This window comes from Typopeltis vanoorti, chromosome 11, assembly GCF_054136105.1.
Source record: "Typopeltis vanoorti isolate ZY-2024b chromosome 11, IOZ_Tvanoo_1.0, whole genome shotgun sequence".
Lineage (NCBI taxonomy): Eukaryota > Metazoa > Arthropoda > Arachnida > Uropygi > Thelyphonidae > Typopeltis > Typopeltis vanoorti.
In genome coordinates, this window is record NC_143559.1 from 110,219,199 (window position 1) to 110,232,539 (window position 13,341).

At 38.6% G+C, this 13,341-nt stretch overlaps 1 protein-coding gene across 4 annotated transcripts in view; it reads left to right on the top strand.

The window, feature by feature from the left end:
- LOC150101933 (putative leucine--tRNA ligase, mitochondrial) overlaps nucleotides 1-13,341 on the top strand; it is a 212,305-nt gene that overhangs the window by 126,650 nt on the left and 72,314 nt on the right. For 3 of the 4 annotated variants that reach the window (XM_090400328.1, XM_090400327.1, XM_090400329.1), the window contains exon 14: nucleotides 11,978-12,151. The exons of the other annotated variant lie outside the window; for it this stretch is intronic. In XM_090400328.1, the coding sequence (XP_090256454.1) occupies nucleotides 11,978-12,151 (174 nt within the window). The remainder of the gene's footprint in view (nucleotides 1-11,977; nucleotides 12,152-13,341) is intronic. 4 annotated transcript variants of the gene reach the window in all.

A 13,341-nucleotide genomic window follows, 5' to 3' on the forward strand; every position in this document is an offset into this window, starting at 1 on the left:
AGAGCAAAGCTAATAATAATGGCAAATATCTGTTTTGATTTCTGCTCAGGACATGGACTGGTTATTACTAACACCATGTTCCAACATAAAAATGTGCACAAATTCACATGGAGAGAAGAGTCAAGGAATAAGAAAAATCTCATTGACAATGTTATTGTTGATAGTGATGTTTTTTCCCTGGTGTAGGACACCAGAGTGTACAGAGGGTTTGAAATTGGAAGTGATCACTATTTAGTCTTGAGCAGGATAAAATTGAATTTCATATTGAAAAGAAAAACATGTAAGAAAGTTTTAAAGTAAATAAAAGTTGAGCATCTCTCTGATGTGAACTGTGGACTAAAATACACAAAGATTATTGAAGAAAATATGAAAGAGTTTGAGAACAGGAACCAAACCTTGGAGATTCAGTGGCAAGCCTTGAAGAAAGCCCCAATTGATTCAGCTAGAGAGGCATGTGGTGAAGTTGTGTGCAAGGATAGAAAAATTAGAACTCCATGGTGGACACAGGAAGTTAAAGAGGCAGTGAAGGAAAAGAAGAAAGCATATCAAAAGTTCCTGGCAAATAAGTGAGCTTGTGCTGTTAGAGAATACAGAGACAAATGTAAGAAAGCTAAACAGTGTGTAAAACTAGCTAAACAAAAGTCATCGGAGGACTTTGGCAAGAACATAGAAAATAAATATCACGAAGGTGGCAAAATATTCTGGAGGTTATTGAAGAAGCTTAGGAATGGAGGAAAGAGTGCTGTAAAAGGAGTTAGAGACTATAAAGGTGACATGAAAACAGGAGAAAAAGTATCCTTGAAGTATGGAGTAATTACTTTGAAAAACTGCTAAATGAAACAAGAAGTGATGATAGCACAGTGATCAAAAACACTGACTAGGCATGCAGTCAGAAATATATCCATACTTGAAGTAGAAAAAGCCATCAAAGGCATGAAATGTGGAAAGGCAGCAGGAGTAGATTATATTCTACCAGAAATGCTGAAGGATGGTGGTATAAAGTCTTACATTGGCTGCACTGCATAGTTCAGAATGCCTGGACAGAGGGACGAATTCCCGATGATTGGAGTAGAGCTTTCATAGTTCCCGTATATAAAAAGGGAAATAAAACTGAATGTGAGAATTACAGAGGTATTTCCCTACTGAGTGTTCCTGGTAAGATATATGCAAGTATACTTGAGAAACGGTTGAGAAGAATTGTGGAAGAAAAGCTTGATGAAGAACAAGCTGGATTCAGGCCAGATAGAGGCTGTCAGGGTCAGATCTTCGCTTTACGACAAATAGTGGAGAAATCATGGGAATATAACAAAGATCTGTATTTAAGTTTTGTCGATTTGGAAAAGGCATATGACAAGGTGCCAAGAGAGAAGCTATTCAATATGCTACAGTTATATGGTGTCAATGGAGCATTATATCAAGCAATACTTAGTCTTTATTTGAGTTGTAAGTCAGCAATTAAAATTGAAGGAAGTACAGGAAGATGGTTTAATGTTAAATCTGGTGTCAGACAATGATGTACACTATCCCCTCTGTTATTCATTATCTATATTGATCACATTATGATGAAAAGTGGTATAAAACATGATATCAAAATTGGAGATGTTAATGTCAGCTCTTTGCTTTATGCAGACGATGTTATACTTCTAAATAAATCCACTACAAGTCTGCAAGATTCTCTGACTAAATTGAACAACTGTTGTAATAGATGTGGTATGAAGGTCAGCAATAAAAAGACAAAGACAATGAAAATAGGCAGAATCATTGAAAATGTTAACTGTGTTTTGAATGGAGAACCTGTGGAACAAGTAAAACATTTCAGCTACTTAGGCACGATTTTTAGTTAATATTACTATTACTATTATTGTTACGGGCAACTCCAGGGAGTCATTGGACTCATCGAGGGAGGCCCCAAATCATATTCATCACAACTATTTGACATTCATACAGTATCTATCATACCTCGCCTTAAACTCATTCACTGTCACAGCATCCACCACAGACTCAGGGAGCGCATTCCACTCATTCACTACTCTAAAAGTAAAGAACCCAGCTCTAACACCTTTACTAACCACACTTTTGCCCAGTTTCCATGGATGTCTCCTAGTCCTCCCACAACCAGCCCTGTTCTCAAAAATATCTTCTGAATTAATTTTATAGAAACCCTTCAGTAATTTGAATGTCTCAATCATATCTCCCCTCCTCCGCCTATCAACCAATTTTTGCAACCCACAAATCCTCAACCTGTTCTCATACGGTTCATTCCACAGACCTGCTATCATCTTGGTCACTCGCCTCTGGATCCTCTCCACCTCCTCCCCATCAAGAAGAAACCTAGGTGACCAAATCTGAGCACAGTAGTCTAGATGGGGTCTTATCAAGGCTCGATACAGAGGAACAATAACCTGCTTGTCTCTGCTTGTCATCGTATTCTTCAGCAACCAAGTGATTTGATGAGCTGTTTTGGTCACTTTTGCAATGTGTCCCCTAAATGTCAATTCCTTATCTACCAACACTCCTAAATCTCGTGCCTCATCAATTTCCTAGAGCACGGTTCCACCAATGCAGTAAACTGCCACCAATCTTTTCACCCCAAAATGCATAACCTTACATTTTGCCACATTAAACTGACATCCACTCTCCTTAGCCCAGACCTCCAATCTATCCAAATCATCCTGCAAAATTTTGACGTCATCTGCATTCACTATTGCCCTACCCAACTTCGCATCATCCGCAAACAAATGAACTGTTCCTCTCAGATCATTTCCTATATCATTTATGAACAAATTAAACAGCAGTGGTCCAAGAACAGATCCTTGTGGCACACCACTAGTCACATGCCGTCTTGTGGACTCTACTCCCGAGTAAACCACTCTCTGATATCTCTCCGTCAACCACCCTCCTATCCATCTCACCAACCCTATGTCCATTCCCATATGCTGCAATTTACTGATTAGAATTCCATGTGGAATTCTAATCAGTAAATGTCAAAGGCCTTGGCAAGGTCCAGTAGAATCACCGTAAACCCATTACCCTTATCCAGTTCAGCCGTCACTGTGTTATAATACGTGAGCAAGTTACTGAGGCATGACCTACCCTTCACAAAACCATGCTGTCCCCGATACAGTATCCCATTTTCTTCTATCCAATCTTGTATTTTCCTCTTGACTATTTTCTCTAAGACCTTGACAATGATTCCTGATATGCTAATCGGTCGGTAATTTACTACAGTAGTCTTGGAACCACCTTTATGCAGTGGAACTATTTTCCCCTCTTTCCACCCGCTCGGGACTAACCCAGACCCGAGACTCAAATTAAACAAAATGGTCAAGGGTACTGACAATTCTTTAGCTGCTTCTCGTACAACACGAGCTGGTATACCATCCAATCCCACAGATGTATTGACATTGAGGTTATGCAATAGACTACTCACCTCCACTTCATTAACCACAATTCCCATATAATCTACTGGTTTATTCGTTTCTGCAATGTCACCACCTGGATGATATACTTCTGCAAAGTGCTCACTCAGTAACTCAACTATCTCAACTGATTCAGTTACCTCCCTACCATCGGCATTCTTTAAAATCAATCTGCCATGTACATTTTTCCTTTTACTTGCTACATATCTAAAAAACTGTTTAGGATTCTCTTTAGCCTGCATGGTCAATGTTCTTTCGTAATCCTTTTTTGCTTTTCTTACCACACTCGTTACCCTTTTGGCTTGCGCTTTATACCGTTCATGTGTCTGCCGGTCACCTTTCTCTTTAAATTCCCTCCATAGTTGTTTCTTTTTTTGCAGCTCAAGCTTAATGGTGTTATTCATCCATTTAACCCCTACTTGATTTATTATTCGGACTCTAGGTATACAGTCAGCCATTGCTTCATGCAAGCACTTCTTAACTACCTCCCATGCACTATCAACTTCTAGTCCTTGCAGTTGTACATGCCATGGCACTGAACCAATCAAACTCCTAAGCTTGTCATACTTTCCAGCCCGATAATTCCACATGTACCCTGTCTTAATTGAAAATTCTACACCTTTAGCCACCTCCCAAGTTAAGACCCTATGATCACTCTCACCGATTGGTGGCAATGTGGTCATATTTGTTACAGCCAAATCCTCAGATGTAATTACTAGGTCAAGCACTCTCTGACCCCTATCAACAAAGCTGGTATCGTAGGAAGTCAATTGAATAAATGCATATGGAATAAGAGAGAAATTAGTCAGAACACTAAATTAGCTGTATACAATAAATTTAGTTTAATCCTTTATCCAAGTGTGAGAAAACAAAGTTTGTGTCTAAAAGTATCTTCAGGACTGGGGTAAGGTGGTACAACAACAGGACACTCCTTGCAAAGGTGGAGCAAGCTACCAACACTCCTATCTCAGTATCTCCCATAATGCAAAACACATCTCCTTGCAGATATGTCTAATGTTATGCATTAAGGGAAGGGCCACAACCCAGACTAGTTTTGACCTTTATTGAGGTCGAATGGGAGTTCATGTTTCTCCTCATCGGCCTTTGGAGTAAAAAGCATGCTAAGGATCAGCAGACAGTGTGAGGGGAAAGAACGAAAGTTAGAGTAGGGTAGTAGGAAATAAAAGAGGCCTTAGTCAACCTATTTTTGCCGTTCCACAATGTGGGTTTGGCTAAGAAGTCTATATACATAACCTCCTGTTACCTGTTCTTTTTTTTTTCTTTTTTTTTTTTAATTTTTATATAAAGAAAAAATTACCATACATAAAACAAATTTAAAAATAAACACCAAACCCTGAGGTTCGCATTTAACTTTGTCCAAATCAAAAAAAAAAAAACTTATATGGTGTTTGTGGAGGATATCCGTCAACTTCCTGCTTTAGACTGCTATTTAAAAATTGCTATTAGCTGGTGATTGTTGTCACTTCTTGCTTAATAAATATGCTAACTTTAAGGTTACTTGATCTTTGGTTTCGCAGGGAGTAAGTTCCAGGAAAAAAAGCAATAGATTAAGTTTAAAGTGATTAAAATTACATTTTTTTTTATAAATGAAAGTTAATAATATTTAGTAATGAAATTTAATAAAATTAAGTTTATTTTTTATTTATTTATTTTTTTTTTGCAAAGAGGAACTGAAAGAAGGACATGAGAAAAAACCAGCGCAATTAGCAAGGACAAACCTAAAGTAAGAAACAGCTGGGTGACATGAATGACCAATTTAAGACTGAAAGAAGCGGGAGAAGAGCCTGGCCTGGGTGATGCAGTCCACAAGGAGCTGCACCGCCTCGATGTAGGCCTTCGCAGCCCAGGTTCACAGGATACCCCCTTCTATGTGGATCAAACAGAAACAAAACTTAAAGGATTTTTTTTTTTTTTTTTTTTAAACTAGCAGAGCTGTACTAATAATCTAGAGCCTTTTTGACATGTCGAAAATTAATTCTTCCTCTTCACTATTGTAGGTTTTAAGGATTAGCGCGGGTAGCTTGCCATTACCGTAGTAATTTACTGCTGCAAGGGCTCTGCGCAAAGCTATCCCCCACTTCATCGCCTCCATTCGGGCCTGGGTAGCAATCCTCATTGTTGATGTTATTTATATCTTCTATAAATCTATAAAGACATCGTTCCACTCCACGCTGACCACGTTTGGTGTGTTTTTCCCTGTGAGTTGTAGTTCAACATCTCCGAAAACTTCTATCCCCTTTTTTAGCAGATTCTTCTGCTCGGAGTCCACTTTTAAATAATGCAGTAATAATGAGTTCGCTTTCATCTCTGTGGATTCTGGTATTGCCCTTGTTTCAGTTTTGCCTGGAGTTCCTTTATGAGGTTGTCCTATTACTTCTGAGACCTCTTCTTGTTCTTCTATTGTTTCAATTTCAGCTCGTATGTTGTTAGTAGGTGGTTTTTTGACCGACGAATCTTTGATCTTCTTCGCTGACCGTGTGGTTACCCCTTCTGTTTCCTTTGGGCTCTCTTGTTTGTTCGTTTTTCCAGTAATGGTGGCATCTTCCAAATTCACAACCTTATATTTTTTTTTCTTTTCTTTTCCTTCTTTTTTCTTCATACTTTCTGGGTTTTTGCATGGAGATTTCTTAAAAGCTTCTGTTGTTGTAGTTTTATCTTTTTTCTGGCTCTTCGAGTCTTTTTTGTCCTCACTTGATGTCTCGTTGCTTTCATTATACCATTTCTTGTGAGGCCGATTGGGGAGAGCTTCATCTGTTTTCTCTTTGTTTTCTCTTTCTGTTTCTATTTCATTTAATGCTGTGAGTGCTGGAAAGACGTCCGGGTCTAAGATGTTTGTGCCTGTAGCTGTGTTGTCTGCGGTCAGTGAGTCTTGCCTTGTAGCTTCTGTGATTGGTGAAATAGTGCCTCCTGCTTTTTCTGCAAGTGTCCGACTAGGACAAACGTTGATTTTGTGGGTGGTGTCCCTACATTTCAGATAGGGGTGCTTCACACTGGGATAGTGCATGTCCTGCCCCCATGCAGTTCCTGCACTTTTTCTTGGGGCAGTCCGCGCCTAAGTGCTCCAGTGATCCGCACGAAAGCACTGTCTTTTTACACCCGGATAGCTAACCATCACCTGGGCTGATCCGATCATGACGAAGTTTGGGATTTCCTCCTTCATCATGATCAAGAACAAGACCTCTCCCGACTTCCACTGAGGAACCTCAGCGTCCATGTCAATTTTTATGTCCTTCACGGCTCCCCATCTCGAGTAAACTTTGATTATGATATCTTTATCTTCTTCTAGATATTCTAATGGGAACCTTTCTATTTTGACTGTTTTTGCAACACTTCCAACCACAAAGGGATGAAAGACTTTCCCATTGCACTCTATACCACTCAGCAGTTGCTCACATGTTGCAGCATTCGCACAAACGACCTGATATCCCCCCCCCCATACGGTGTAAAACCGGAAATTTTGTCCACCCCCACTCTATCTATGATGATTTTTGCAAAGGTTCTCTTTTGGATCTCTATGTCTATTTCGAAACCGAGTGTTCTCACCCTTGGTAAAACCGAAGACATTGTTTTAAAAAAGAGAGGACGTCCCTATATCACGAAAGTAAGTTCCCATACAATTTGCGTTGTTCAAAACGGAAGGGCCCTGAATTGAAAACAAATAAAGCAATTCTTACCACTGATGTCAGTTTTACCACCAGCTTAGAGCTTTCTCGGATGACCGCAGGAACACAATCCAAGCCTTAAGAACGTTGAAAGGAGACTTCTGGAGATCTCTCGGGGGATCTCGTGGTCTGCCACCGGAATCCTCGAAAGTAACCGGATGCTCTAACTTGACCTTGAACCACAACTGGTCTGCTACTGGAATTCTGCTTACAAGTGATCCTTAAGGTAGTCCAAACTCGGAGACATACGTCGACCTTGAAAACTTGATCTTAGGTCTCTTCAGTGGGAGCTTGGCCCAAGTAGAGATACCAGGCAGAAGCATTAGCAGGTCATCTCTACCTATAGGAGTTGCCAAATGGTGTGCCACCCTTTTTTAATAAATTACTCTGGATTTAGAGAAAGATGTTGAAAGTTTATTTTTCACTTGGTTAGAGTGTAATAAATTTAGTTTAATCCTTTATCCAAGTGTGAGCAAACAAAATTTGCGCCTGAAAGTATCTTCAGGACTGGGGTAAGGTGGTACAACACCAGAGCACTTCTTGCAGAGGTGGAGCAAGCTACCAACACTCCTATCTCAGTATCACCCATAATGCAGGATTAAACTAAATTTATTATACTCTAACCAAGTGAAAAATGAACTTTCAACATCTTTCTCTAAATCCAGAGTAATTTATTAAAAAAGGGTGGCACACCATTTGGCAACTCCTATAGGTAGAGATGACCTGCTAATGCTTCTGCCTGGTATCTCCACTTGGGCCTGGCTCCCACTGAAGAGACCTCAATAAAGGTCGAAACTAGTCTGGGTTGTGGCCCTTCCCTTAATGCATAACATTAGACATATCCGCAAGGAGATGTGTTTTGCATTATGGGAGATACTGAGATAGGAGTGTTGGTAGCTTGCTCCACCTTTGCAAGGAGTGCCCTGGTGTTGTACCACCTTACCCCAGTCCTGAAGATACTTTCAGGCGCAAACTTTGTTTGCTCACACTTGGATAAAGGATTAAACTAAATTTATTATACTCTAACCAAGTCAAAAATAGCTGTATACAAGACAGTGTTCAAACTAATTTTAACATATGGATCTGAGAGCTGTTTAGAAGTAAAACATTTGACCAAAGACTAGAGACCACCGATATGAGAGTCCTGAGAAAGATTACAGGCGTGAACAGATGGCATCAATGGCAGTATCATATTAAAAATGAGGATATTAGGAAAGAACTTTACATTGTCAGCATCCAGGAATGCTTTAGCAGAGCTAATCTCAGGTGGTATGGTCACTTAAACAGAATGGGCTAGGAAAGATTAGCAAAACAAGTGTTCTCTGCCAGGTTGGCAGGAAAACGACTCAGAGGAAGACCAAGATATAGGTGGATTGATACAGTACAAAGTGCCTTAGACGGCAGAAATATAATATCTGATAATGTTGAAGTCTTGACAAATAACAGACTGATTTGGAGGAAAATTGTAGATAGGAAGTTAGTAATGATGTAAATTTTTCATGTAGTACTGTCATATCCTGTACACCAGTTTCAGTGGCCATTTCTTATCTATGTATTTGACATGCAAACATGTCAAGGCCAGTATTGTGGTAAATGTTCTGCATGAATCTTTTACATCTAATATGGTCTATTGTATCATTACCCATAGAGAAAGACATGCTTTTGGTTTCTTACTTTACCTCCAGCTATTCTTTGCATTTATGATCTTCCTAATTTCTTCTTACCCTTCAAAACATGCTCCCTTTTGATCTTCATTTTAATCAGGGATGGAAGAGAGACTTAATCCCTGACCTCTGCTTTGTCACTTGCAATGCCGAGGATAATCCTTTACCCACTGATAGGAAAGGACTTGAAAACTTTTCAGGATCTCAACATAGACCTGTTATAGTCACTATAGGAACACAAATCCTGATTATACAATCTGCGGAAAGACCAAGATGGAATCTTCGCAAAGCAAACTGGGAGCAGTACTCTAAACAAATTGAATCTAACATCTGTTGGATCCAACCTGAAGTGGAAAATTACAAACGTTTTGTAGGAGTACTGATAGGTGCTGCAAAATGATGTATACCAAGAGGTTTTTGGAAACAGTACACCCCAAGCTGGACTCCTGAAACTGAGGAACTATTCAAAAAATACAAAAAAAGATCCAGATCCTGAAACTGGAACAAGAATTTTAGAAATGCTTAATGAACAACAACGGCAATGTTGGAAAACCACAACTGAAAATTTAGACTTCACCCACTCTAGCCACAAGGCTTGGGCCTTACTACAAAAACTCAGAACTGCGTCAGTTTCTAAGCAAAAAGAAGTCATGGATCACTCCTAAAGACATAGCAACAGTACAGTAACGAAGGTATGAAGTGCCTGTGGCAAGTGTCTAACTTGTGTCCCCCTAACTCAATGCAAGTGTCTAATTTGCACCCTCCTAACCCAAAAAATTACAAAAATTTTGAAAAATTTAAATGTAAGAAGTTAAATTTTACTAAATGCAATATGTTAAATACTTACTATTCACTACATCAAAACGAGTTGCAGTGTGGTGCAGAATTTGTGTGTCTAAAGCGACGTATTGCCAAATTTTAAAAATACAATATAAAATAGTGGACTTTTATATCTATTTATTTATTTTTATTTTTTACGTTTTGTGCCCCAAACCTAGTTGCATCCATGGTGGGTGCCTCTTTCTCCATGCCCTCGTTACAGCACTGCATAGCAACTAGAATCCAGCAAACATCTAACAACGTAAAGATTAGTGCATCCTATTCTAAAGAAATAAGGATCAAATATATCCATGTTTATAGAAGTGTCAAGCAAAATAACCACCTCTCAATGCCATTCACCGAAAATGAACTGATTCAAGCAATTAAATCACTGAAAAATAATAGAGCAGCAGGAGGCAGGAGCCAACACTTTAAAATCTACTGTGCATGCCCTGGTGTGCAGAATACTGTGCTCCAGTGTGGTATTCGAGTAACTATGTCAGCAAGGTCAATGTGCAACTTAACAATACAATGAGAATTATCACAGGTTGCATAAAGTCTACACTTGTTGAATGGCTACCAACACTCTCTAACATCATATCACCAGACATAAGGAGGAAAGCTGCCGTTAACAGAGAGTGGATAAAATGTATGGGAAATAACACCTTCCCCATCCATGAGAACCTCCAAAATCTACTGCCTATTCACTTAAAGTCCTGCAACCTGATATGGAAAACTCAGCAACCAGATACATATTCTCCTGAAACAGAATGGAAGAATTGCTTATTTCAACAATAAAAAATGGACACCTCATTACAGATCAGAGATCATTACGCAACAGAGGCCCCTGGCTTTGACCTGGACCTGATATTATCCAGGACTGTCCACTGCAGAGTTTAAAGGGCACATTGACGGACCTGTTCCAGGCTACCCCTGACAATGGAGCACACTCAACCGCCTGAGGACAGGCCATGCCAGATGTGCTACCATGATGTATAAGTGGGGCTTACGTCAATCACCGACATGTGACCGTGGTGCTGATTAATAGACCATCAATCATATTATCCAGGACTGTCCACTGCAGAGTTTTAAGGGCATTGACAGACCTGTTCCAGGCTACCCCGGACGCAGTCCAATGGATTAGAGACAATCTGAACTTAAATTTGTGATTTTTAGTATCTAGTTTTAGTATACATATATTCAATTTTTTCTGTTTTTATCTTTTTATTTGCACAAATCCAACCCATACAAAATGTATGTATCTTCTTTTTACCAGAAAGAGAGGCCAAAAGAATATGACTCCAGACTACAAAATGAGATCAGATCATCGTAATCTACCGTTTATCTCACTCTTTTATTACCAAAATGGCAAATTATGATAATTGAAGGGTCAGTACAATTACATGGTGCTCTACCAGAAGTTGATCGACATGTAAGAGTTGGTTAATTGAAGAATCGTTATTTTGAAGGTTGGATGAATGGTTTATTATTATTATTATTATTATTATTTGATACGAAGACTCATCGAGGGAGGGCGCCTACTCTACAACTCTCTGTCTCCACCATTTACTCCCCCTACTACAATGAACTGCAACCACACTACCGCAAACCACCACCACTAGTATTTTCAAAGAAAATCACAAACATCCATGCCCACGGCGGGATTCGAACCCACAGCATTTTAGTTGGAAAGTGGATACACTAATCACTTGACCAACCAGGCCGGATTTTATATTATTATAGTATATTACAGTATATCTTGTCTAATCTGGGTATTAAAAATTTTGTGCTGTTGTTAAGTTTCTATTAAGCTATTTGTTTGTTATATTATAGTAGTATATTACATCCATGAGGACAACATGCCTCTCTCTTTCTCTATTTACAATTAGCAGTTGTTTAAAAAAATAGCTACATTAATGTTTTTATGGTTGCAAAAAAAAAATATATATATATATAAATTAAACATTGAGTTTTGAAAGAATAAATTCAATCGTGGACTTCAGTCAATGCCTACACCATCTTCTCATCCAAATTTTTCAACTGGTTCTCCACATTTTTCTTGTCACTTATTTTTGCCATTTCAAAAAAGCATTTGCTGCTTCTTTTAGTAAAGAAGTTGGAATTGGTTTGCTCATCTACAAGTCTGTGCTAACTAAATTATTAAAATCATATCTGAATTTGTATGTATTTAGGCAAGTATGTGATATGTGATTCACAAAATCTACATTGCGAGCTGAAAGCTTCATGTATCTCATCCTTGCTTTAGATGGAATAAGTAGATTTTCATATGCAGTGAGTATGATTATGAGTCAAAAGTAGCATGATTTTTTCATGACATTATGTAATAATACTTTTGGTACTTTATATGTTATTACTTGTTATTTTTATATAGGAGTGTTACATCTCTACTATGCACGTTTCTTCACTCATTTCTTACACTCCCAGGGATTATTAAAACATTCTGAGCCTTTCACCCGCCTTCTGATGTTAGGCACAGTTAGAAATCAGAGTTTCCGTGTTCAAAAAACAGGACAGTATTTGTTACGGCAACAAGTGGATTTTTCACGTGAGTCAGTCTTATTTCTGTTTAGTTGAGATAGTTATGTTTGTATAACTAATAATATCCTAATAATAATATAAAGAAATCTCTATTAATTTCTTTCAGTGGACTGACAGAAATTATGCTTGTGTGTATGCATGTGTCAACTGCATGCATTTTCTGGCCGATATGTTTTTATCATCATCATCATCATCAAATTCCTGCCATGTACCCTCAAGGGGTGTATAGGATATGATAGTACTACATGAAAAAAATTATATCATTACTAACTTCCTATCTACAATATTCCTCCAAATTAGTCTGTTACTTGTCAAGACTCCAACATTATCAGATCTTATATTTCTGTCATCTAAGGCATTTTGTACCATATCAATCCATCTATATCTTGGTCTTCCTCTGGGTCGTTTTGCTGCCAACCTGGCAGAGAACACTTGTTTTGCTAATCTTTCTTCGCCCAATCTGTTTAAGTGACCATACCACCTGAGATTCGCTCTGCTAACGCATTCCTGGATGCTGACAATTTCAAGTTCTTTCCTAATATCCTCGTTTTTAATATGATATTGCCATTGATGCTATCTGTTCACGCCTATAATCTTTCTCAGGACTCTCTTATCTGTGGTCTCTAGTCTTTGGTCAAGTGTTTTACTTCTGACCCAGCTCTCAGATCCATAAGTTAAAACTGGCTTGAACACTGTCTTGTATACAGCTAATTTAGTGTTCCGACTAATTTCTCTCTTATTCCATATGAATTTATTCAGTTGACTTCCCACCATACCAGCTTTGCTGATTCTGTTGTCTATTTCTATATTTAATTTACCATCTTCAGTAAAAATCGTGCCTAAGTAGCTGAAATGTTTTACTTGTTCCACAGGTTCTCCATTCACAACACAGTTGACATTTTCAATGATTCTGCCTATTTTCATTGTCTTTGTCTTTTTATTGCTGACCTTCATACCATATCTATTACAACAGTTATTCAATTTAGTCAGAGAATCTTGCAGATTTTACAGCAGGGTAGCTAACCATTACCCTGGCTGATCCTCTCTGGACGAAATTCGGAATTTCTGCCTTCATCGTGACAGAAAAGGTGACTTCTCCTGACTTCCATTGAGGGAAGTCAGCGTCCATGCCAATTTTTATGTCACGCACGGCTCCCCATTTCGAGAAGACTTTAGGTACGATGTCAGTGTCTTCTT